General features: G+C 50.3%; 1 protein-coding gene across 1 annotated transcript in view; it reads right to left on the bottom strand.

Annotated features, from left to right (window-relative positions):
- Mylk (myosin light chain kinase) overlaps positions 1-26213 on the bottom strand; it is a 132285-nt gene that overhangs the window by 72946 nt on the left and 33126 nt on the right. Inside the window, exons 10-15 of the mRNA XM_051149861.1 lie at positions 21407-21544; positions 19528-19725; positions 18691-18940; positions 12070-12141; positions 10596-11617; positions 3309-3425 (exon numbers count right to left, since the gene is read on the bottom strand). Of these exons, the coding sequence (XP_051005818.1) occupies positions 3309-3425; positions 10596-11617; positions 12070-12141; positions 18691-18940; positions 19528-19725; positions 21407-21544 (1797 nt within the window). The remainder of the gene's footprint in view (positions 1-3308; positions 3426-10595; positions 11618-12069; positions 12142-18690; positions 18941-19527; positions 19726-21406; positions 21545-26213) is intronic.

Below are 26213 nucleotides of genomic sequence, written 5' to 3'. Positions count from 1 at the left end.
TTGTGGCTGTGCAGCCCTGCTCTACCTGAAGCTAAGGCTGAATGCTGTGGCTAGGGCACCTGAGGATGGGAGGCCTGAGCTGGGAGAGAATCATAGGGGTTAATTACTCAGTCCCTTGAGCAGAAAGAACTTCTTGGCAGAAATGGAGGTCAAGGTCTCTCAGAAGTGTCTTGACATAGTAATCCCCTGACCAGAAACAGCCTATGGAAAGGTCTGGCAGGACCAGACACTGAGCTCTATCAGAACAATGTACATTGCAATGTACTGGGCGGGGCTAGTGCTTCTTGTCAGTCAGCTTTGCTGAGCTCCCTGGGAAAAGTAGCCTGCCCCCTGGTCAGAAACGAAAAAGATGAAGTACAAAAGTCTCCGGCCACAGCAGACATTAAAAGTCACCTGCTTTACTGGTGGACAAGTTTTACCCATCGTAGGCTCAGTACCCTTCTGGGTGGAACAAGTGGACACTTAACCTTCTGCTGAGTTTGGAAGGAAGGGAGTTATGACCATTAATAACAAAGGGCACAAATGCCCCTTTTCATAGGAAAATGACCCAAGTAGTGATGTTAATAGCCAGACATGCTGCATTTTATAAGTTGCCCCTCCTGCCTTATAAGAAACAGAACACTTGCCAGGCATGGCGGCACATGACTTTAATTCTGGCACTCTGGAGGCAGAGGCAGGAGGATCTCTGAGTTTGAGGCCAGCTTTGTCTACTGAATGAGTTCCAAGACATCCAGGACTACACAGAGATGATGATGATGATGATGACGACGACGACGATTTTTTTTATGAGACAAGGTTTTTTTGTGTAGCCTGGGCTGTCCTGGTCTCGCTCTGTAGACCAGGCTGGCCTCAAACTCACAGAGATCCTCCTGCCTAGATTTCCCTGAGTGCTGGGATTAAAGGCACGGCTCTTATTTTTATTTCTTTGTTGAGACAGTCTCACATGCTGGTCTTGAACTTGTGGTCCTGTTGCTTGGGCCTCCCTAGTGCTCAGAACCCAAGGTGGCACAAATCCACTCCTTTTAGAATTTGATTGAAACCATGGATCCCACTTTTTAGAAAGATGCTCTTCTTCCTCCCCCCACGCCCACACATCTGACTTTGACAGTAGCAAAGGATAGTCAGTCAGATCTCTGAGAGAAGGACAAAAGACAGGTGGTTACTCAGCTTGGCAAAAGCACTAGGCCAAAGGAGGCAGAAAGGTGCCATAAGGGCAAGGGAGCTGTTAGGGAGCCCGTGGTCCTTCACTTTTGCTTGGCCGTGGTTCTTGGTGGGAAAACAAAGTCAAGTGTAACAAGAAGCTCATCCAAAAGATGACCGCACATTTCCAAGCACAACAGCAAGGGAAGTAGGGGTGGGGTGGGGTGGGGTGGAGGGCTGCCCCTTTTCCTTTCTGCAAACAGAACCAGATCATGACCAATTAAGTGTGAGCCGAGCTGTGATCACTATCTCAGCTAACATCTCTAGCTCTCCTTCAAAGACACAGCTCCTCATTTGTAGCCAGGGGCCGAATTCTGATTTCCAAGGGACTGGAGATAGCTGGTAGCCATCATCAAGATCAGCAGAGACAGCAAAGAGTCTCTGGGCACACCTCCTGAGCAAACAGCGCCTCTTAAGTTGCAGAGTGAATGAGTCGCCTAAACAAAAAAATCCAAACCAAACAAAACCTCCTAGAAATATCGTGAAAGGGAAAAGGAAATTGCTCTTTGCAAACAAATCTGGAAAAGGTGCTGACACTCTACAGATAAGGGGAACAAATTGCTCTCTTGCCTGCAGGTGGCTGTGCAAATGGGAGCTCAAGAGGCCAGCAGATAACCTCATTGGCAGGCTGGCCACTTATGAATGGGAAGGATCTGCCGGAGCCCCCAGTGGGGCCCTTGGAAATCAGTTTCCAGGAAGGAACCACTTGGACAGGGGGCAGCAGGACTCTGACCTAAGTGGTAACAGGCAGGTGAGAAGAGACACACAGAGTAAGCAGGAGCCTCTCAGCACGCATCTGAGTTGGCCACAAGTCATTCCTAGGAACTCTAGAACTATCAGCTAGCAACTACTTATTTACTTTGCAACTGTGCGTCTTCAAAAGACGCTTGCCTTTAGAAGACACCAAGTCTTTCCTCCTGTTTATTATGTACCCCAGATCTCTGCTTTGTGACCAGGAAGCAGGATTGCAAAATCCAGAGTGAGGGCAAAGACTCTCCATCCTGTGGGATGGCTATAAAACAGTTTAGGATTATAGGACTGAACTGTTGACACTCAGGAGTTGGAAGGACAATAAAGCTGTTCTTTCAGATGCCTTATCTGGATACCAGTTTTTGACATGATACTGACAATTATTAAGCAATTATTTCAAGGGCAGGAAACTGTTTTCCCAACACTACCTTTTTAGACATTTCAAGGCAAGTATGAAAATACAAAGAAAAGGCACTGAATTAAAAGTCCTGCAGGCGTTGCTCTGGCTCAGGGCTTATGGAGCCAGGAAGCCTCCTGCAGACTGTCTTTCCTTTCTGAACAGCCTCGGTTTCTCTCATTCATAAAATACGGGTGTTATCGCTGGGGATATAGCTCAGAGGAAAAGTCTTCGTCTGGCACATGAGGGGCCCTGGTAGGGTTTTATTTCTAATGCTGTTGGTCTAAAACCATCCCAAGGTTTGCTCTAGTCCCAGGCTCTATTTCCACATTCCTCATGGAGGAGAGGAAAGAGACACAAAGGCATGCTTTGCTGCTAGGCCTTGCCCCTTCCTGACTCAGGGAACTCCACGCTGCTCCTAATGGGTCTGTGCTTTCTTTCCCTGCTTCTCCTCCCTTCTCTCTGCTGTCTTACTGCCACTGTTTTCTTTGGGCAGAAGTAGCCTTGCATGCCTCTCTTCCCCACCTCAGCCTGACTCACCTTCTCCTGGAGGACAATTGCACACTCACTGTCTCCTCAGGCAAAGGCTCCTCAGTGGGCCTGGGCACCAGCACTATGCATGCTTGTTTGCTGTGGTTTGTTAAATATCCAGAGTCATTTTCCTGTGGGTGTGTCCTTTCTCTTGCTGGTGCCCTTGTGCCCGGCTTCCCTGCCCAGAAGGTTCTGGGTGTGGAGGTCAGGACTGGGAGGGGAAGCCAAGGTGAACAGAGCCTCTTCCTGGCCAGAGGATTCAGGAAGAGGCTATGTCGGCAATCAAGCAATCAAGGTGACGCCATCACTTTCCTTCTTGACTTTTTTGTTTTGTTTTGTTTTTTAAAGATAGCTTGAGTCTCACCAAATGAATGTTGAAGTAAGGCTGGGGGACAATCTGAAGGAGTAGCAATGGGCAAGCATGACTTACCGTCCACAGTGACTTGGCAGGAACACTCGGCCTGGCCGGCGCTGTTCTTGGCAACACACTTGTACAAGCCCCTGTCCTCAGGCAGCGCCTTCTCGATGGAGAGGGAGAAGAGGGATCCTGAGGGGGAGGACAGGAAGTGCTGTGAATGACCAGGTAAGGGCTTAGCACCTGCCTGGTAGCAGGAGCACAGCAGGTATCTTTACAAATCTCTTCTCAAGAGTGCAAGGACAGAGGCCCGTGGGCATCTGGCCCTCTCCTCTCTGAACTCCCACAAACTCTGTTGAATCAGCTCCCCCAGCATGCCCCTATCCCCACCCCGCCGCTGGAGGGCCCTTTTGGGAAGCTGCAGGAGGAGAAAGAGTCTTTGTCAGTGGAAAAGAAGAGGAAGCAGGAGCACACGGCCTGCCCCTTACACAAGGCATAAGGAGCCAGGCACAGACTTCTGGGGACAGTGGCTAGGAAAGAGTCACCTAGCAGTGATGCTGGGGACACTGCTGGGTAAAGGGAAATTTTTTTCCCTCAAACAAACAAATGAACCAAACCCCATGCATTTGCTGTGCTGTGTGCGTGGAGGTCAGATCACAACTTTCAGAAGGCTGTACTCTCCTCCCACCACGTGGGTGCCAGAGTTTAAACTTAGGTCATCAGGCTTGGTGGCAGGTGCGTTTTTTCCCATTGGACCATCTCACCAGCCCAAGATAAAGGGAGCTTTGAGTGACCAGGTGAGTGAGTAGGAGAGGGTAGGAACCCTTGTCTAACAGGGACACTGCCTTCGGGATGATGTCTTGTGAGAAGGTAGTGGCTATGGTCTGTGACTGTGGCAAATGGCGGTTTAAAAAGTGTTAGGGCTGAAGAACAGACTAACGAGGGGTAATAGGCCAGAGGCGAGACTCCTGGGGTAGTCTTCCCACAGGGCTGGGTCTGCTGGCCCCTCAGCGAGAGAGGTAAGGATGGCCTCTTTCCTCACAGTCCACATGCTCTACACTTGCCTGAGGCCCACCTCTGAGGGCCTGGAAGTGGATACAGGGAAGGCAAGCTGAGCACATACAAGACCTCAGGGACCCAGTCCATCCCATCCAGCTCTCTGGCTTGTGAGGGAAAGCCATCTAAGAATGGGACCCGCAGGGACAGCCAGGAGTGCAGGCCATCTGCTCGGTCCTACCTCGACACGCATAAACAGGCCTATTGAATGGTATCCTGCCCAAGCTACCCAGTGTCAGTGCACCAGCCATCCCAAGAGAATGGCAGAGCTGAGCTGCATCCATCCAGCTGCCTGTAAGCTACCAGTTCCCACAACCCCCAGGTCTCGGGCATCTGGAGGGCCAGCTGTCTACATTCCAGGCTTTATGGGAATGTGGGACAAGATCAGTGGGCACTGTTCCCAGGGGAACCTCTTTAAAGCGTACCCCTCACTACTGTCCCTTCTCCTTCATTATGCATACTGCATGCTTTTATCTTAACTTGACACAAGCTAGAGTCATCAGAGAGGAAGGAGCCCCAGTGGAGGAAATGGCGCCATAAGATAGATCCAGCTGTAAAGCATTTTCTTAATTAGTGATCATTGGGGGAGGGGGGGACAGGGGGCGATGGCCCAGCCCATTGTGGATGGTGCCACCCTGGGCTGCCGGTCCTGGGCTGCTGTAAGAAAGCAGGCTGAGCCAGCCATTCGAAACAAGCCAGTAAGCAGCACCCCTCCATGGCCTCTGCCTCAGCTCCTGCCTCCAGGTTCCTGGCCTGCTTGAGTTCCTGTCCTGACCTCCTTCAGTGATGAACAGCAACGTGTACATGTAAGCTGAATTAAACCCTTTCCTCTCCAACTTGTTTTCTGGTCATGGTGTTTCCTTGCAGCAACAGAAACCCTAACTGACACAATCCGGTTACGCAAAGCTGATGCTAGGAGACCCAGAGAACAAGCATGGCATCAGTGGGGGCCCACAGAACCATACCCAGGCCAGAGAGATGGAAAGGATATACTATGTCCTGGGACAGCATAGCTGACTGGTGTCCCCCTCCCTCCCTCCCTCCTTCCAAGCTCTCTGTCTGCCTATGGTGAGAGCAGTGGGCCACAATATCTTCCCAACTGCAATAGAAAGGATTTGGGCTGGAAGTGTAGAAAGTCTGGCAGGAGAGTAAGACCTGGGAGGCACAGGGACAGGGAGTGGGGGCAGCTATTCTATTCACCTTGGTGGGAAGGAAGATATGAGGATGACCCCACCTAAAAGACAGGCTCAGAGGAAACCCACTGGCCCCTGCACTTCCCTGGCCTGGAAGGGCATTTGCCATGCCCCACCCCCAAGTCACAGCTGGCTTCAGTCCTTTTTTTTTTTTGGTTTTTATTTTGGGTTCCCAGCTGCCTTTGGCCTGAAACTTAAATGACAAGCACAGTGGATAGGTGTGCGATGTCTTGGTGAACAGGACCCCACCTCTCTCCCCAGCTCTCCAAAACCCCAGCAGAGCTTGGCCACTGCTGCCGCATGGGCCACATGTGTGCATGTGTTGGAGGAAGAGTGGGCAGGCTGGAGGCTGGCCACCCCAGACGAAGAATCTGGTATTTCCTGTGGGACGGCTCCTTCTTGACCTCCAGAAGAAAACTGTTTCCCACATTTTTTTTGGAAGCCTCAGCCTGTCAGCCTGGTGGGGAGTCAAGAGGGGATGGGGATGGGGGAGGGGGAGGTGGATGGGGGAGGGGGGATGGGGATGGGAAGCAGGACTGAGTGGTTCAGAAGGAGCTCTGTCAGGAGCTCCTCCTGGCTGGGGAGCCACTCTTCTATGACCGAAGACCCTCCCCCCAGATCTTCCCTTTCTTGGGTGTGTGAGGAGAGGGGAGAGAAGGGGCTAGGATTGGGGCTAAAGGGGGGGCACTGTTCCCTGAAACCCTGGAGGCTCCTGATTATTCTGTGAGACTCCCTGATCAGCCCTGCTGGCAGGCACTGACCAACACAGTTACTCATCTGGGGTTTCTTCCTTGGGCACAGTGTCCTTTGTGTCGCCACTAAGGCCCTAGCTGTAGCTGCACCTCTCCTGGGCTTCCCAGACAAACCCCATCTCAAGGCCATTGCTGAATCACACTCCTGTCTCCCATGCTATCTCTGAGGGCTATAACTTTAATGTCTGGAATGCAACTGCAATAAAAAAGTTATTGAGAATCCCTGGAGTGACAAGAGGGTATTTTCACAGCTGGGGATCTGGAAGGATCTATGCAGGACAAGGTTGCAAACGCATAACCAACAGTACATGTTCATATATGTTGTTGAAAGAGATCAGAGTTTCTAGACAGAAAGAAATAGGTAATTCTGAGTTCTTCAAATGGATCCAGATATAAGCAAAGGGATTGTAAACATTAATGCCTTGCATACAGTAAGCACTGTATAATTTGTAGGGTGAGTTTATACAGGATTGAAAAGGCCTTCACAAGATTCCACCCTGAAAGGAATTAAAAATGAATCATCTCTTGACAACAGCAAGAAAAACAAAGCGTCCTTAGAAGACTAGGAGAACTGTTTTGCTAGGGGAAGCCCAGCCTGGAGGCAGGAAACAACACATAGAGATAAAGGCCCTTTTAATGCTACCTCAGCCCTGCCTGGACGCCAGGGTCATTGCCCCCTACAGCCAAGACAATTCTAAAAAGGGAGGGCCCAGGTGCCTGTCCCTGGAGGACAGGCCTAGCTGATGGTCCGCTGAACACAGGCATCCCATCCCACAGCTCTGGGTGCCAGAATGCAAAGCCATTTCCACTTGACTGACCCTCCAAGAACCGCCTAATGGTCAAATCCCACCGATGGCCATCACGCCTCCTCTAGGGAGTCCCTCGGCACTGAGTGGGCGGGATGTGCTCCTGTTCTGGAGGCTGTAGGGGATCAGCAGGGAAGCTCCTGGATTCCTACACGGGTGTCCCCCAGCTGCGGGAGCCCTGAGATCTATGCATCGATTGGGTACAAGGAGGGTGTGGGTGTCTCTTGATTAAAGTGACAGGGGTCTGAGAAGGTATCCTTGAGGAAGTGAATCTTCATAGAGTGGGATACTGACAAGATGGCGTGGCAGTCAGTGCAGTCAGAGGTAGGGGTGGGAGGTGCTGGGGACAGGAAGACAGGCACTGCCCTTTCTACTCATCGTCTCAAATCACCGACTTCCAGGAACAATATCCCTCTGGCCCAAGAGAACTCAGTCCACACCACACCCCTCTTCTCTCCCCAGCCCCAGCCATCACCCTGACCTTCAAGCCAGGTGGGTGTTATGGCAGATGTCTGTACTGGATTCTTTCCCTCTGTGGCCAAGTTCACCTTGGCAGTCTGGGTCTCACTGTCATGCCCCCTGACCTCTTCAGCAACCTCCATATTTGTCTTTGGCCTGGAGTCAGTCAGAAACCTTTAAACCCAACTTTATGTGTAGCATTCCTCACTCCAAAATCTCTCCCACATGACTGTCTGTTGCTTTTAGACATATTCTCTGACAGGATGTGGGCTGAGAACCAGGGCCAAGTTACCATTGCCGGCCCAGCTAGGCCCATTTGCAAGCAGCTAGCCTTGCCCCAAGCTCTGTACAGGGCCCACCTACTGCTAACTTCCCTACTTCTCAAGTCTGGCTTGCTTTCTGGGTTCAGGGGGGGGGTGCAGGGGCTTTCTGACCAGTCATTCATTTTCCTAGCAATCAACAACTCCTTCTCTCAGACCTGCTCTGTGGCACTTGGCATATGTCCTCTCTGCCAGATCTACTAGGGGCAGATTCACCCTATCTCTGGCTACCTTGCTGCCTTCCTGGACCTCATGAGTGACAGCTGATAAGCCCTAAGACGCACGTCCCTCTGACAAAACCCCTCTTAAAGAATTGGTCAGTGCAGACTTGGGAGGCAGGGCTAGTATTCAAAGAACAAGCACTCTCCCCTTTATTGTGGTAAGGCCAGGCTCACTTCAAGGTCTCCTTCCTCCAGGGACAAGTGTGTGGTCTTAAGAGCTGTGCAACTTGAACAATTTACCTAATTTCTTTGTTAGAAAGATACTTAGTAACTTCTTTGTTAGAAAGATACCTAGTAATGTGAGAATTAAGTAGACAGAAAATGTAAAATGTCTAGGATGGAGTCTGGACATGGCATTAAACTGGATATAAACAAGCTATTTTTACTTCGAAATATTGCTTGAAATTTGGTTTGGCCCACCTCCTCTCTCACAGTCTCTCTCCTTGTACTGGGCTGTCTAGCCTTCCTTCTCTTGTCATTGAAGGCCTTAGTCCCTCCCTTTGGAAGGAAATGGTGTTGCTTGCATCTCTGCTCTTATGATTACCCCAAGCCACCCAGCCCCAAGAGAAGCCAGCCGCTGGTGGCTCAGGAACACTTTTGCCAGCAGAGCCTGGGTCTGCCTTATACTGCTCAGTTGAGCAGACTCTATAGGTGGCCATTGGTGGCTCTGGATTTGAGAACAGCCATATTTACCACTGTTTGAAGCCCCAGTTTCCCTGAGGTTGGTATGCTCAGGGACAGCATCGTGCAGGATTCTACCACTTACATGCAGCTGTCCTCCATCCTACCTAGAGAGGTCACTGGATGTGGTGGCCTGGGAAACACTTCTGGCCAAGCTGTCTGAGTGAGGGCCTCCCAACGGGGGCAGATGGGTAACATCCACGGTCCTGGGCTTCTCACCCCACCACAGTGGCTTTAAGACCTCCTGTGTGTGGACATCATAGAGGAAGAGCTTGCAGACACAGGGGGACAGATGCCTGCCAAACTGGGGACATCAGTGTGAAAAGGCTATTTTGTCAACACATTAGCAGAGGATTACACTATCTCTCTGCGGACAGAAATTTCCATTTTTCCTTTGGTTCTTCAACATGTAGACTCCACATATGTCTCTAGATCTACTGGCTGAATCGAGGAGTAAGGGACAAGGACACTGCTTTCTGCAATTCCTCCTTCCAGGTTTTTGGGGGTAGGCAGCTGTGGCATGGGGTGAGGGGGTTAGTGGGTGGAGAGAGGAGTAACTAGAGGACAGTTGGAGAGGAGGAGAAGGATGGCATCTCAGTGCACTGCCATTTGCTAAGACCTATCCTCTCAGCCTCGGCAGTGACAGGCACATGCCTAATCCTGGGGACTTCTTCATGACCCTTTGAGGTCAGCTCTATCTCAGGCAGGACCCTGTCCCTCCTTCACTATCCACCTCAGTGGGCTGTGGATGTCATCTGGCCTAGGAGTTGCAGGTAAGATTTTCAATTTATACAATTTATAATAATGTCTTAAACCACACTGTGGGCTGGCTAAGTGACACAGGAGCAGGCAAAGGTACTTTCCACCCAAACTACCCACCTCAGTTTCATCCCAGGGAATGCACACACATGGTGAAAGGAAAGAACCAACTCATACAAGTTGTCCTCTGACCTTCACACATGCATCCATCCATCCATCCATCAATCATTTTCTCTCTCTCTCTCTCTCTCTCTCTCTCTCTCTCTCTCTCTCTCTCTCTCTCTCTCACACACACACACACACACACACACACACACACACGCACATCTAGACACAGATAATAAATAAATAAATAAATATAAAAGAACAATAAACCATATCAAGAGACTGGGGATAACTCCCCCTCACTCCCCTGTAAACTGGCCCATTTGAGAACTCCAGTGGCCCAAAGGCCACGGGTGGCAGGGCTTGCACCACCCTCCAACCAAGAATGCGAAACACCAGCAAACAAAAGTCTCATCCAAATTAGGAAGCGAGCAGCTCTGTCCGGAGTGAGCACAGCCACGGGACTGTGCTGAGTGTTTGGCTTGCCCACAGGTCCCTTCAGACCCATGATGTCCTCAAGACTGAGCTGTTACTGATGCCAAACCCTACTCCATACCAGCATGCCATCACTCACTATTATTTCCTAAACTTCTCCATCAGTAATGGGCTCAGCCCCCCTCCCCCCAGTGGACCTCAGTTCCACGTCCCCACATTCCCTAGTCTGCAAGCACAGTTCTCTCTATGGGGCGGGGGGACATGTTGGACACCCAGTTCCAGGTCTGCTCACAGGAGACCTGGGTGGGGTGCCAGGGGAGGGCTTTGCCAGACAGACACCAAGACACAGCGTGGACCACACAGATCAGAAGCCCAACTCTCATCCACAGTAGGGTCATGTATGCACCTAAGTTCCCTCAGCAGGGAGCCTATCCTGTAAGTGAGGGGGGACAGGGATGTCTGGTCCACTCAGGCCATGGCTACAAGTGCCCATCAAGCAGACTGCACGTCCATGCTTTGACAGTGACCTGTGTAAGTACGGGCTCCCCAGCTTCCCTGCCCTCAATGTCATTTACCTTCCTGGGAGAGGATGATGAATTTTGTGGTCTTGAGTGTCTTTCCATTCAGCGTCCAGGTGACAGTGGCGGGGGGATCAGAGGTCACCTGGCACTGGAGTAGCAGCTTCTCCCCCTCAGCCACATGGATGTCTTGTAGCTTTTCCTTGAAGACTGGGGCTGAGCCTTGGCTCTCGGGTCTTTTCTCGTTGCCTATGGCTCCGACATGCCCTTTCTTACAGTTCAGATCGTTCTTAACCTCCTTGAGTTCTTCTCTCCCAGCTGCCTTCAGGGTCTCAGCAGGCCTGGCATTGGCCACCGGCTTCTGGGTCTTGGCAGGCTGTGCATTGCCTATGGTTTTCGGGGACCCCGCGGGCTGCGCGTTGGCTATGGGTTTGGGGCTCTCAGCAGCAGGTTTGGCATTGCCTGTGGGTTTCGGGGCCCCAACCGGCTGTGTATTGCCTATAGGTGTGGGGCTTTCCCCAGCCTTGACGTTCAAGACCTCGGCGTTGTTGCTGCCATTCTCAGCGGGTGACTTTTTCTTGCCACCTAGCACTGAGCGAAAGTCTGGGGTGGCAGCTTTCGGAGGTGGTGCCTTCTCAGGAATGGGGGTCTTAGGGGTCCCCTTCTTGGCTAGGACAGAGCGGAAGTCAACCTGCTGGGGACTATGAACCTTCCTCTCTTCCTCGGATACAGTCTTTGGCTTCACTTGCCGCTGAAGGTTGGCGCGGAAATCCATCTGCTCAGCTGGGATCTCCTTCAAGTCTTCTTCTGATACCGCCTTGGTACTCACCTTCTTTCCAAGAAGGTCACGAAAGTCCAGCTGCCCCACCTCCTGCTGGCGGATGGCCTCTTCTGTGTGCAGCCTGGTCTCCACCCGTCTCTTCAACAGCCCCCTCACGTCGTCTTCCCTGTCTCCCTCCTCTGGCCAACCGTGCCCTCTTGCTGGCCTGCCAGGCCTCAGGGTGCCATCAGGGTCACCATCACCAAGAGCACCAACTCCTCCACCACAGAGGCCCTCACGGCCGGCAGGCTCCCGCCCCCTGCAACAACCAGTGAAGGAAAAGGGGAAAGTAGCAGGAGGAAAAGGGGCTGGGTAAGGCAGAGGCGGCAGGGGAGAGCAAATCCCTGAGGGCGGAGGGTAGAGAGGAGGGGTGAGGGGACGTGGGGGCCCAGCCAGGCTGTGTTTATAGAAGGGAACATTGGTGAGAGGCGCTCACTTGCCTAGTTAGTTTATTATATCGGTAATGACTTCAGTAGCCTTATAAGGGTGTGTGCAAAAAAAGAAAAAAGAAAAAAGAAACGCACATCACCCCCTCCTTTGGCTTCCTCTGCCCTCCCTCCTTCACCCCCTCCCAATTTTTCCCTTTGGCTCTGGGAGCCTCAGTGGGAGGACACAAACAATCCCAGGCTTCAAGGCCAGGAGGAGGGTGCAGGGCCCAGGCTGGGCAACTCCTGTGGGGGGGGGGCGGGGCCGGGAGGAGGAGGCACTCACCGTGGTGGGGCTCTTGTAGGACTGTGCTGCAGCATCAGTGATACCTGGCAGCTGCACTCGCCAACCCGGTTCCTGACGAAGTCAAGGGCAGTACAGTGAGGATTATCAGGCTCCCTGGGCAAAGGACCTATTCAGCTCAGGGCTGGAAGGGGGGGTGCAAGGCAAGTGGTGGAGACTTGGGTCATGGGCTGATGGGCCACAGAGGACGAAGGAGGCCTAGGGCTTAGCTGCGGCATCCATCCCAGACTTCGATTTAGGGTAGCGCTCTCATCCCGTGGTCAACCTTGACTTTTACAGTTCTGGATTAAAAAGAAGGGGAAGGAGAACGAACTATCTGGGACAACAGCAAAGATCAGCGTCTACAAGTGGGAATCCTTCCTTAAGACTATCAATCACATGCCCTGGTCCAAGAATAAAGGCTGCTGGAGGCTGTGGCGAGGCACTGGTCTAATGCAGACAGGCCCTGCTCATCAGCCCAGTGACCTGACTCGATTCCATAGGCCCTCAAAGTCGTGACAGTCACTTCCACAATGGCTGGATTCTCCTTGAAGACAGCCCCAGCCTCCCCTCATTAACCAGAACATTGCGTGTTAAAAACCTAACAAGCGTGTCTCCCAACATGGGTGGGCCTTTCTTTTCTTCCTTCAGGTGGGGAGGGCTCTGGATTCTTTACAATCACAGAGCTGTTCAGCCTCCAGGGGTTCATGGCCGGCCGAGGCCCCTCTTCTCAGGCAAGGGGCTGAGGGGCTAGCAGAGAGGATTCAAAGCAGATGAGCCCTCAGGCCTGCAAGGCTGCCCTCTGCTGGCCTTTCAAAGCGATGTCTAGGAATTACCATCCAGGGCCCTCAGGCCCTCGTGACCCGCCACGTGCTTTGCCTTGCTCTCTACAGAAGGCCAGCTTGGTTTGGGAAGTGTAGGGAAGGGGCTGTGGGGATTGCGCAAGGCAGTGGTCGGACCCTCAGGTCCCACACAGTCCCCTGGATGCCTTGTTGCTGGTTCTGAGTGACCCTTCCAGACCCTATGATAGACACACCAGCTGCCAGCTCTTCCTTACATAACCCGCCTCATCTCCTCTATGGTTCTAACGGGTTAGAGGCAACACTGTTTTTACAAGACAAATGGAGCACATGCAGGTTAAGTTACAGCTAGCAGAGCTAACTAGAAGGGTCAGGGGCTGGGACCTGGGTCTACCTACATAAAAGACTTGTGGCCGGCCTGCACACAGGTCTTGCTCTGGATCTTTGTGTGTTTCTTAGTGTGTCTGTATACACGTGTGCCTTAACCACAAGTGTGGACACACACACACACACACACACACACACACACACACACACACACACACGTGTATGGGTCTACCTGCTAGGCACCTGCATCTTGAATCTGGGAATACCTGCCCGTGCCTCCTGCTGCCACAGTGCTACATCTACCTCAGTCTGTCTGGTGCTTCTTCTTGGAAAGATGCTAGCAGCCTACAGTGTGGCTCTGCTTCTCAGGGTCTGCGGATTTGCTCCTTACCCTTGGCCAAACCCATGTGAAACAAAGACAGGTCTGTTTGCTTCCTTCCAGCCCCCTCTATCTCCTCCTTTGCTCCACCCATTGCCTTTGTGTGACTCCAGGATGTGCCCGTGTAGACCTCTTCCTGTCACCTCAGCTCTTTCATTCCTCTCTCCTCCCTGTCAGCGCCTCTAATTTGTTCCTTCCTCCAAGCCCAGGTTCCTTGAAGCTACCAATTCAAGGAATCTGAAGAGCCCAGGCTAGACCTCCGTTTATCAAGCAACTCAATAGTTGAGTTGCTGTGAGAATGTTGCCTGGTACCCTGATTCTGTCAGCCCACTGGGCAGCGCTAAGCTACTCTTTCCCTGCATCACAGTGTTGCCATGCTTGATGCTGGCGTGGAGCAGAGCAAGATGCCCAGTGGGTGCTTACTTGGTAGCTCTTTTCCACACGTTCTCTCCGAGTTTCCTCTTGTCATAAGGAGAACAAAACCCAGGCATAGAAATCAGGAGCAAACACTGACCAGATGGCCCCACTTTACCCTAACCACACTCTAGGAGGCTGTGAATCAGAGATCTGGGCTGTCTGCTGAGCTGGAGCAAGACTGATCTAAATCTCCCCATGGAAAGATGCAAGAAAGGGCTCCTGTCATCGCTGTGATCTGTCCCCATGGTGGGGACTACAGACAAAGATAAGAACCTACCCCCCAGGGTCTCTGGCTCTACCCCTGCAACCCTAGACCTCATCTTGAGCTCTCCAGACAGCTGAGGGGCAGGGCACAGAAACACCATGACGGGGCCGCTGGGGTAACAATTCTGAAAGCCTACACTGAAAACCTCTACCAGGCCTTTAAGGCAAGTCATGGGTTCCTCTGGAGCCTATAAAGTTCAGACGGACTCTTGGGACTTAACCAGCAGGAATAGTATCTCGGAGACATCTTCAATATTACCCATACTCCACCACAAACCTGGGTTGAGACTGAGGCTCTGTCCTGGTATTACTCCATAGGACACAGCAGTCAGTCCGCAGGCTGCACCCGCCACAAACATAGAGACCACCAGCTCCCCTCTCCTGAGTCCTGTATCAGAAGCTTACACTCTGGTTGGAAGCCCTGCAACATGTCCCTCCCTACATTGCTGTCACATAGGATGATTTTTATATAGAAAGGCAAAGAACTAATTTCCTGGAAAATATCTGTGTTTTCTGACTCCACAGCTGCAATTTGGAGCTGATGGGTTGCTAGCTCTCCTCTTGGTCCGAGCTGGTAAAGGGAAGGGGAGGTCAAAACTCACCCATACCCACCACTCTATGAACAGATTGGTTTTCTCCTAGCCCCCCCCCCCCACCAGACTTCCTCCTTGAAAGGCCCTCCTCCGCAGGCTAGGTCTGACTTCTGTCAGGACAAAGACAGTGAAGGCGAACAAGGTCCCCTGGCAGGCCTGGCATGTGCGCCTCAGGAGAACTTTCCACTGACTTGCTCCATTTTTGCTGGGGACAGAGCCAAGGCCAACGCAATGGCCTCCCGCAGGAATGAGGGATCTAGACGCTGGGAGGAGAAGGGCAAGGGATGCAGGAACAGGCCAGCATGAATTCCCAGGTCCCCTAATCCCCAGCGCATGGGAAGACACTCCCAGTGACAGGCTGTCGGAATGGAAGGACATCTGATGGAAGTCAAAAGACAAGGGCTGGAACACGTGGGCTCAGTTTGTGGCCATGAGCGAGTCGACGGCCTGAGACCCCAGCGTCCCTCATTATCGGATGAGAAGGCTAGATAATGTCTGCATTCCTGTCCAGCTGGGAGGGTCTACATTTTATGACTGTCCCCAGCTGGTCCCAGACAGTCTGCCTTTTGCCCTTCCAGCGTAACCCCCTCTATGGCCTGGCAAATTTCCCACAGCCCTTTGCTTTGCGCTCCCTACCCCTTCCTTCTTGGCTCCTTTAACAGGCAAGTCCTCTTTCACTGGCCAAGGCCTAGTCTTTCTTTTTGCTTCAAAATCTCACAAAAAAAGCCAGGAGGTGGAGGCAGGAGAATCAGGAGGAGTTCAAGGTTATACACACCGAGTTTGAGGCTGCCTGGGCAATAATGAGACTATAACTCATAAAACCAAACCAACCAAACAAAATCTCACAGAAAAAAAAAATCTCATCTCTTATAGGATATCTAGCTCAATCAATACAAGTATCATCTCAAAATACCATTTCTTCATCAGGAAGTTTTGACAAACCAAGTCAGTTTTGGATCTAGTACGGGCCTATTGAGCAAGCCTGTAGGTTTCTCATCACAGAGGCAGATTTGTCCCTCCTGCTAACAAGTTCAAGGGTTAGATAAAGTTAGTTGACCTATTCTAGGCACAATGCTGATGGCAATAGGATGACAGGTGATTGTAAGAGGGTCCTCTGTTTGGTTCAGATCCATGGAGCTCTGAGCAGACCCAAAGATCTCTAAGAGACAACCGCTTTCTTTTCTTTTCTTTTCTTTTCTTTCTTTCTTTCTTTCTTTCTTTCGTTTTTGTTCTTTCGAGACAGGGTTTCTCTGTGTAGCCTTGACTGTCGTGGACTTGCTTTTGTAGACCAGGCTGGCCTCGAACTCACAGTGACCCGTCTGCCTCTGCCTCCCGAGTGCTGGGATTAAAGGCGTGCACCACCACCACCTGGCCTGCTTTCTTTTTTAAAAGGCTATTTTTTAAAAATGCACTTAGGTACTTGGGGTTTGTTAAGCAGCCACAGCTTGCTGAGGTAAGTGAAAAGCGCATGCTCAGAGTTATTGCAGGCACAGTGCTCCGTCATGGTAAAAGCCGTGGCATGTAGCTTACAGAGCCGATCCTGACTGTGATGCGCTCAGTACAGAGAACTGGTGAAGTCTAGGAAGGAAGTTACCAAGTAGTCAGGCACCCTAAGGCCATGTCTAACCATCCTCGGGATATACCACAACCTCACATTTGCAGGTCAGGTGCCTATGTCAGTCTTAGGGCTGGAGAAGGCATTCTGTCTATCAGTTTAGGCTTGGCTTAGAATTTTAGGAGGTAGAGTATTTTAATGGGGAGATTTAACTTCCCTGTGGTTGTTTTATGTTATCATTTTTGATGGATCATATCATCAAGTTGACAAGATCGAGGATCACGTAAGAGCCAAGCTTCTGGTCCTACCTGTGAGGGACTGTCTGTATTAGGTTAATTGACTGGAGAAGACCTGGGCGCCACCATTCTGGGCTCCTGGACTGAACACAGAGGAGAAAGCAAGCTGAGCACTGACCTTCTTCTCCCTTTGCTTCCGGACTGCAGACACATAAAGCTCCCACTGATCCGGAAATGAGGCAAAATAAACCCTCACTCCTTAAGTTCCCTTTTCAGAGTCTTTTATCCTGACACACGATTAGTAACTAACACATTACTCTTTGTTTTTGTTTGTTTGTTTGTTTTCTAGGCATCAAACTTATGGCCTCACACATGCTAGGCAAGTGTCTGTCACTAGTGGTATCATTGGCCCCATAGCAAATTTTTTGCTTTGGGTTTTGATTTTTTTGAGACGGGCCTCTTTACATAGCATTGGCTATCCTGGAACTTACTATGGAGACCAGGCTGGCCTTGAACTCATAGAGATCCACCTGCCAATGCTGCGATTAAAGGTGTGCACCACCATGCTCTGCCCTGTAGCATTTTTTTAAATTAAAACTTATTTCTGATTTATTTATTTATTTATTTTAATTTTGGTGCTGGGCATCAAACTCAGGGCCTTGTATAGACAGGTAAACATGCTACCACTGAGCTATACCCAGCACCTATTTTTAATTCTATGCATGTTCTTGCATCTGTATGTGGGTATAGGCAGTAAACGCAGGTGCTCACAGAGGCCAGAAGAGGGCATAAGATCCCCTGGAACTAGAGTTACCGTCCAGTGTGGGTGCTGGAAACAGAACTTGGGTCCTGTGCCAGAGAGGTGTATAATTGTAAGCACCGAGTCATCGCTCCAACCCTCACCCCATCCCCATTCACAAAAGGATGGACTGGGATTCTTCAGTTCTTGAATAAAGTGTTTACTCAGAGGCTCACTTCTAGGAAAGAAAAAAAACATGTAGAATGATGGCGTTTGGCTTCCAAAGATGGGTTGTAAAGGGCGCTATTTCTAAGATGCGTCCGAGTTTTAGCCGCTATGGTCTGGAAATGTGGGCTCCTAAGGTTCTTCATGAATTGAAGTTTAATATCTCTTGTGAGGTATTAAAAAGGTAGAAACTTAATCCAACTATAATATTTAGACCTTGGGGGAGATCTAAGATTAGATAAACAACCAAGTGGAGTCCCCCTGTGATCAAAACCAGTGGCTGTAAAGATAAGACAGAGAAAGGTCACACGCATGCTCCCTGCCTCTTGTCCCATGATGCCTTTGCACCACCCTGGGACTCCGCCAGAAGGAAGGCCGTCACCTGATAAAGCTGCCAGCCTTGGGCCTACAGAGACAGACACTCAGCAACTCCCACTTCGTCTAGAGTTACCTAGCTTCAGGCATTTCAGTACAGTAACCGAAAGTGAGCTAACGCACCAAAGAAACCGTGAGACAATAAACAGTTGCTGCTTTAAGTTGTTAAGTCTGGAGCAATTTGTTACATAGCAACAGGTACCCAATACTAATCCATCCTCTTCAACAGCTATCCCCCTGTATCTCCACCTTTAATCCTGGTCTTCTTTCCCGCCCACTCTCTCTTGAGAGAAGCTCTTCCTTTGTAGTCCGGGCTGGCCTCAGGCCCATGGCGACCCTCACGGCTCAGCCTCCCAAATGTTGAGATTAAGGTGTGAACTCTCAGGCCTGTTTCACACTTCTACATCTCTCCTATTCTTCACACACCACATGATGCGCCAAGTCCGATACGTAACGTGAGAGGAAGGACTCTCCAGTGAAGGCCTGCTCTACTCAACTGCAAGAACCAAGAGCGCGGTAACTACACGGGGCCTGCATCAGCCGCTGTTTCCTCTGGCTTCCCAGTCCTAGCTCAAGAGTCAGGAGTCGAGGGGAAGTGGGGGACTAGAGGAGAGGAGGGGGGAGAAAGGAAAGGAAAGAAGGAAAAAAATAAAAAAGGAGTCAGGAGTCTAGGGAGGAGGTTATGAGAGGGGCAGGCAGGACACGCAGACTCACTTGAGCTGGATCTCATACTGGCCGGCCTGCCAGGGCTGTACGTTCTTTAGAATCAGGGTGAACACGTCTTCATTCTGAAGCAGCTCAAAGTGGCCAGTATCCTCGGAGAGGGCTTTGCCGTCTCGGAGCCAGCGCACCGTGGGAAAGGGGTCCCCAGCTATGGCGCAGGAGATAAGGACGCTCTGGCCCAGGGAGGCTGTGACCGAACGAGGCTTGCTGATGAACCAGGGCTGGGTGCCATCATGAGGCTCTGGAAGTGGGCAGTGGAGAAACAGAGAGACGGAGAGGCCCTTCAGCACGGAGCCTGGCATCCACTCTACTCTCTGCTGTGGCAAACGGTCGGAAGACAGTGTGCCGTTGCCAGAGGGCAAGTGGTCCTGAGGGTACCTGCACACAGCACGCAGACACGGCACGTCCTTCTTGCTAATCGGCCTTGGTTATGTTATGAGAGGATAGTATTGCTGTGAATTTGAGTCCTAGGCTGTTTGCTCATGATCTGCATCGGATGTGACTGATGATAACTGGTACTCAGTGTATGTGCTTAGCCGCTTTTCCTCTTAAAAAGCAGGCTTCTATAGGAGAGGGGGCTCGTAAACCTGTAATTCATATCCCAAACCGTCAATACCAAATTAAGTATGTTACAGATTTCCCCCAGCCTTGAGAGAGCAGGGACTTTAGACAGCTGGGAAGGAAGCCTCACTCCGCGTGAGCTTGAGATAGAGACAATGACCTGCCTCTGAGGCTGCAATGGGACCAGAACAGTCTCCCATGTTCCCCTCACCACTAATGGCATTTTAGAGTTGTACCCCCATGCCCCCCAAACCAGCTCAGGTTCACCTTGCACGGTGAGTATGGCCTGGGTGCGGACCTCCCCAGCACTGTTCCAGGCCTCACAGGTATATGTGCCTGTGTCCTCCGGGAACACCTCTTGGATACACAGGCTGTGCCGGCCATCTTTCTGCTCGAAGTGGAAGTCCTCTGACTCCTGGATCTCATTTCCGTTGTGAAGCCATATGACTTCGGGAGGTGGGTTCCCTGAACAGAGAGCAGCAACGGGAGATTGTGAGAGAGGGGCTCCCTCAGCTGGGAAGCAACTGCACACTTACTATGCTACTACTGGGCTAAACATGCTACCAAAGTCTCTGCCTCAGTTTCCTCATGTGCTGTGCGTTATAGGACTGTTAGGAGAAATAACTGAGCCAATCTAACCTTTCTAGCTGCCCACAGAATAGCACGGAGCACAGAGAGAACACCCGACTCTGAAGGTGCTCTCTGTCCTCCCAGACAGAGGCTCCACATGCAGGAGATGGTGATATCACAGCAGCTCCCTTGCAGACTATAAGCACTGGGCCACCACACAAAGGTGGTCCCAGGACCCCAGCTTGCAGAGGGTTTCTAAACCTTCTTGGTGGGTAGCAGTGCCTGTTTATGCTTCTGGAATGTGTTGGGGTACAAATCAATGACCATATAAGGGTTCCTCAGATGGGAAATCAGGCCATGAGGTTCTGCTTCCAGAGGGGTGAGGCCTCTTGGGAGACTTCAGAGCAGATGGCCACTTGTCTGCATGGGTCAGATACCGCAGGCCTGGAGGCCAAGTGCAGAGTGCCTCTTGTCTCTAACAATTGGGTGTCTTGGTGATCTCCTATTGGCATGGCAAATGTGGAAAAGAGACCTAGTCTCTGTCTGGGACTGTCATGGAAAGGCTTTCATCCTCTCAAGGACAAGTCCTCAGGTTCTCTCACAGTTCATACTTATTGCTTTTGCAGGTCTAGAGGAAGAAGGAGCCAGAGATGGGTCTTCCCAGTTTTCAGAGGCATGGATAGGATCAAAGAACCAGAGGTGCATCCAAATACGCATGTCTACTCTGCCAGGAATGTGGAGCTGGGGCCTTGTGAGCCTCTCCTGCTATCCCTAGCAAGGGTTAGGGAACTCAGTCTGGCTGCAAACCATAGTTCTCAGCCTGCTTTAGAAGGCTCTCTGATCATCTCCTTTCTACCATATAGCTTCTGAGACTTGAAAGGTCCCATTTTGCACCATTTAAAAACTTTCCAGAAAATCTTTAGGGTCTGTTAAGTATAGGCCTATGTTGTCTGCAAATTGGACATTTTGACTTCTTCATTTCCTACTTGCAAGCTTTTCAATTCTTTCTCTTGCCTTATTGCTCTGACTAAGATTTCAACCACTATTTCAATTAAGAGGGGAGAAATACCAGATTCCCTGTTTTGCTCCTCATATGACTTGAAAGTGGAAGCGGGACTATTTGGGGAAAGGAAGGGGCTGTTGGGAGGACAGGAAAGGTAATGAGTAAATATGGTTAAAGTAATAATGCTTTTGAATAAAATGTAACTGTGGAACTCATCAATTTCTACAGTGAATATGTACCAATTTTTAAAAAAAACTTGGAACTCTTTAAAATAAAAGATAAAAACAAAACAAAAACCCAAACCCAAACCAAACCAAAGAAACAAACAAACAAAACCCCAAACACTCGACTGGAACTGGCTACATTAATCTTTAATCTTCTTCCCCCGGAAAATATAACCCTGAATCTATAAATGCTCCTGAGATAGCAGAGCCGAGAAGCCAAAAGACTCCATTTCCTTGCACCCCTTGCTGATGGTTCTCTGATGATTTTCACGGCAACTAAGGAGCAATACCCCCATTGTCACATGACCACTCTCTTATACACTCCAAAGAGAGAGCTATATGGACAGACCTGACACCTGGACTGTCATAGTGACCTGGCTTCCATCCATGACTTTGAGATCAGAGAGGCCTTGCAGGAAGATGGGCGCAACCAGCTTGCTGGGAGCTGGGGATAGAAGGTGTTCCCTCTCTCCTTCATTTTTCTTTTCTGTGTGGTGGAAATAAGACAGGAGGGAAACATTCTTTTACACACTCAGCCAACGCAGTAGATAACGCTGCTGTGCTCGGGTCTGATGCATGCTGGGAGGTGCTGGAGATCACTGGGAACAAGGCATGTCCCATGTCACTGCTTGGCATGGCAATGCTTTCGCCCGACAGCACAGACAAAACAATAGAGTTCCACAGAGTCCTGTGCAAACAAGCTCTGGTTCCGCGGGAGGACCTCAGGCAGGAAGCTCATGCTTGGCATCTTCATGAAGATCTTTTCCCAAAAGTTCTCTTTACTTTTTGAATTAAGTGATACACTCACATGAAGGGCCTGTGTAAAGACTCCCTCCCGGCCTGGCTCCCTGGCACTGTCTCCCCAGAAGCAAACAACATACAGTTTCTTCTTAATCTTGGCATACATGATATATGTATCCAACACACACAGTAAATGGGTGAAGACCCCTTCTTACCTCTTCTTTTTGATGCTACATATCAAATCCAGGATCTTATACATAAATACACAGTCTAATACCAACCTATGCTCCCAAGCCCTTTTCCTCCTCCTCCTCCTCTTCTTCCTCCTCCTCTTTCTGAAAAATGAACTACAGCCGGGGGTGGCAATACCCTACACCGAGGAGGCTGAGGCAAGAGAATGGTGGGTTTGTGGCTAGCTTAGGGTAAGGTCACAACGAAACAAAGCAAAACTACAGGGTGAGACGGGATTCTGTGATGGAGCAGTAACCTCACCTGCACTTAGCAAGGCTCTGTCTACATCCTATAGCCTCCCTCCCCCCTTTCTCCCCCCTCTCTCTGTCTCTGTGTCTCTGTCTCTCTCATCTCACACTAGAGACAGGAAGCATGCCAGTGGGCGCCTGCAGCGGAATAGGGTGTAGGAGATGAATTGGAAAAGAGCATCGAGGAAACAGAAATGGTCATTTTTTAGGTCAGGGTAAATATTTCATGGATATAAACATGTCTGCCAAGACTAAGCTTACTGTACTTTCATAATACTTCAGTAAAATCTAGGAACCTGTGCTGACCTGTCTTTAACACACACTGTGACATGCACCCACTTCTACTGCCTCTCAGCCTTGACAAGACGGAGGAGCATGAAGCTTTCATGAAGACTTCTGCATATCTGTGCCATGCTTTCTGACCTCCGGAACTAGGAGCTAAGATAAACCTCTTTATAAAGTATTTGTCTTTGGGTAATTTATTACAACAGAAACCAGACTAATACATTTAAAATCAAAATTTCAAGAGAGGACTCTAGTACGTTGGGCCTCCATCACTATAGGGAAACAAATTCCAAACCTTCTTTCAAACTCTAGGACCCTGGGGATAGTTTTCAGGGTGTTTTTCTCCACTAGGTTAAGGCCCAATTTAAAACATGTTAATATTTGCCCATGGTTACAGAAATCAAAGCTTTCCCGGCCTAGCCTCTGGGGCTAGGTTAAGGCTCTGAGGGTTGAATAAAGGTCAGAATAAAGCTTCCTCAGAGAGGGTGCAGCGGAGCAGGCTCACAAGAGCAGCTAAGCCAGACCATTTCCATCCACCCCTGGCCAGCAGGTAGGGCTCTTGCTCCCCTAATGCCCATTTCAGGAACTGTCTTTTGACAGAGTGCAGCTGCTGGAAGGGTCTTGGCAGGCCTTAGCAGGAGGCTCCCGGAGTGGACTTCGGGAGCCTGTATTGGAAGCTCGCAGATCTACCTCATGTCCTTGCCTGGGCTGCTGTGGTCAGGAAAGCTGGCTGCCTCTAGAGGGTTGAGGAATTTCCTGTCTTGCACAGACTGAGAGGGGCTTGAGAACAAAATGTTTTCCCCTCTCCAGAGGACTCCCTGTGCCTGCATCTCTGCCTCAACTCAAGCCACGGAGCTCTATACAGATGGACCAGAACCCCTTCTAGGTGCAACAGGAATATATATATATATATATTTATATATATTATCCAAATTCCAGCTTGCTCGCCTTCCAGCTGGTGGGTATCTTCTTTCAGGCCACTCTCTCTCAGTTCTTCCTATTGCCTGTTCCCTCACCTGTGGCTTCAGGAAAGCCACAGTACTCTGTGGATCTTGGCTGCTGGGGTCTAAGGACCTGTCTGTACTACCCAGCCTGTCCTGAGAACTAAGGAGGGTATGAGGGATAGTAGATTGGGAGCTACAACCGCAGCTTGCTGTATCTAAGGCCCGAGTGTCTGTTCCCTGCAGCTTAGGTTTCTATTGGTGTGATAAAACACCATGACCAAAACCAACTTGGGAAGGAAAAGGTTTATTTTCAGTTTATAACGCTCAGGTCACACTCTGTCACTGTGGAAAGTCAGGACAGGAACTCAAAGCAGGACCTGAAGCAGAGGCCAGAGAAACACTGCTTCCTGGTTTGTTCCTTATGGCTTGCTTAGCCTGCTTTCTCAGTCTATTGGGACCACTTGCTTAGGGGTAGCGCCACCCACAGTGGGCGGGGCCCTCTGCACATCAATTGCCTTCAGGTTGGTTTTATGGAGGCATTTTCTCAGTTGAGGTTGCCTCCTGTCAGATGACTCTAGGTTTTGGCAAGTTGACACAAAACAAAACAAAACAACAGCAAACTGGCCAACACAGGCGGAAACCTGAGTCTTGGAGCTAGATCTGGACCACAAATAGGTCTCTGCCTCTACCTGAAGCACCACAGCCTGTCTCTAGGGGTTGTGTCATCCATCTCAGGGCTTCAGGGAGTTTTGAAGATAGAATGTGAAAACAATATGTGCAACCACAATGCTGCTCAACTTATAATGTTTTTCCTACAAGGTTACTATAAGCTAAGTATCGTAAACCAAAAACGCATTTGGTGAACCTGCCCTACAGGGTATCCCAGCTTAGCAACATGGCTCACTGTAGAGTACTAGCTGTTTGATCTTGGGGTTGCAAATCTGACTGGCTCTTTCTTTTCCTTACCATAGCTCACATTGCTGGCTCGGGAAGTGCTCGAATTCAAAATTTAAAATCTGAAGTGGATTTCTATCAAACGGCTTTCCCACCATTATAAAGTTGGAAATCCCAAGTTGAACCATCATCCTAAATTGGCACTGTGCACTGTGTTTATCATCAATGGCACTTACTTGTAGGCGTCTCCTGAGAATGGGCTGATTCCTGCCTGCCTGGAGTCGCACAGTGGACCTGTCAGATTCCAAAGAAGCAGTTGCATCCTGAGCCCTTCCTGACGATTGCCAATCCTATTTATTTATTTGTTTGTGTTGGCTTGTTTGTTTGCTTTTAAGTGGCCCAGGGCAAGCTCTGTGATGCCGTGCTTAGAGCCACTATGGCAACAGATCCCACAGTAAGTTAGTGGAACTTTGCTGCTTCTCCCCAGGCGAGGAGAGGAAGCAGCTCGGGCTTCAGAGCCAGAGTGGCCACCGCCCCGGACCTTGCTCTTTCTTCCCTCAATGACCATGGAAGGAAGAATGGAACGACAAGATCTAACCTTTCCTCAAATCTGCAGGTTGAAGTCCCTGTCTGTTTTGAACCCCTCCAGCAGGTGCAGTGTGACTCACATGGGATATGATGGTCCTGAACTCAGGCCACGAAACAGCACTCACTAAGCCCAAGTTCTTCACGGGGTGAGACGATGGCCAGCCTTCCTATAAACACCGGCTGCTTTGGGACGAAGAAGACAGGGAGGGCCTTGGGTTTCCAGTCAGTGGCTTCCTTTAGACACCCTGAGAAAAGGAGCCTGAACTAGCTTCCTGGATCTCCAGTCCCAAACCATCATCCATCGGACTTAGAGTGAGCCCAGGATGTGTTAAGGTGATAGGACAGCCGGGTGATAGAGCCGGAGCAGCCTGACCTGGATGCAGCACTCGCCCAAGCCTCCTGAGGACAAGGCAGGGCACGCTATAGGCACCTCTCCAAAGGGAACCAGCATTCTTGGTGCTGACCACGGTGAGCTGTGACAGTGCCAGAGAGGACAAACATGTTGCAGCTCAGAGCAGAGATAAGTCAGGTAAAAGGTAGACACTGTGTGTGTGTGTGTGTGTGTGTGTGTGTGTGTGTGTATGGTCAGCCATTAGCAATGACTGAAACACAGTACTGGTGAGTGTAGTGTGCACTGCGTACATGATTCCACTGCAGGGCTTGTAGATCATTCAAAGAGGCTGTAAAAACATCTGTGGTGCTGGGGTTACAGCTTGGTTGGTAGAGAGCATGAATTAAGCCAGAGTCAACGCCCAGAAGCTCGTAAAGCTGGGCATAGCACAACGGTGCATGTCCGTAAAGCCCAGCAGTCGAGAGAGGGAGGCAGGAGGATCAGAAATTCAAATTCACTCACCTCAGCTATATATATCCAGTTTAAGGCCTGTCTCAAAAGAGCCTACAACGATATTTAACACCAGTCAATATAAAAACAAACGATTTGTTTTTCTGAATGCTACTGGCTATTTGGATTGAGCGGGGTCAACTGGATAACAAGACAATTATCCCAACCAGGCACCAGAAGCAGCCACGGAGCTAATGCTGGAAGAGGTTTGGTCAAGGCTCTGGGTGGGCACCCTCCCACCCTCCCATTCGACGGAGAAAAGTGGGTAGCGGTAGCCAACAGACATAAGAAGGCAGCGGAGTGAATCAGGCTTCTTGCTTTCTGTCTGTGGATCTAAGCACAGAGGTTGGTCCCCCAAATACTGTGTCCATGCCAAGGGCTGCC

Source organism: Acomys russatus, chromosome 8 (genome assembly GCF_903995435.1).
Source record: "Acomys russatus chromosome 8, mAcoRus1.1, whole genome shotgun sequence".
In the NCBI taxonomy this organism is placed as follows: domain Eukaryota; kingdom Metazoa; phylum Chordata; class Mammalia; order Rodentia; family Muridae; genus Acomys; species Acomys russatus.
The sequence above is the reverse complement of the archived record's forward strand: the minus strand, read 5'-3'. Positions and strand labels throughout refer to the sequence as shown.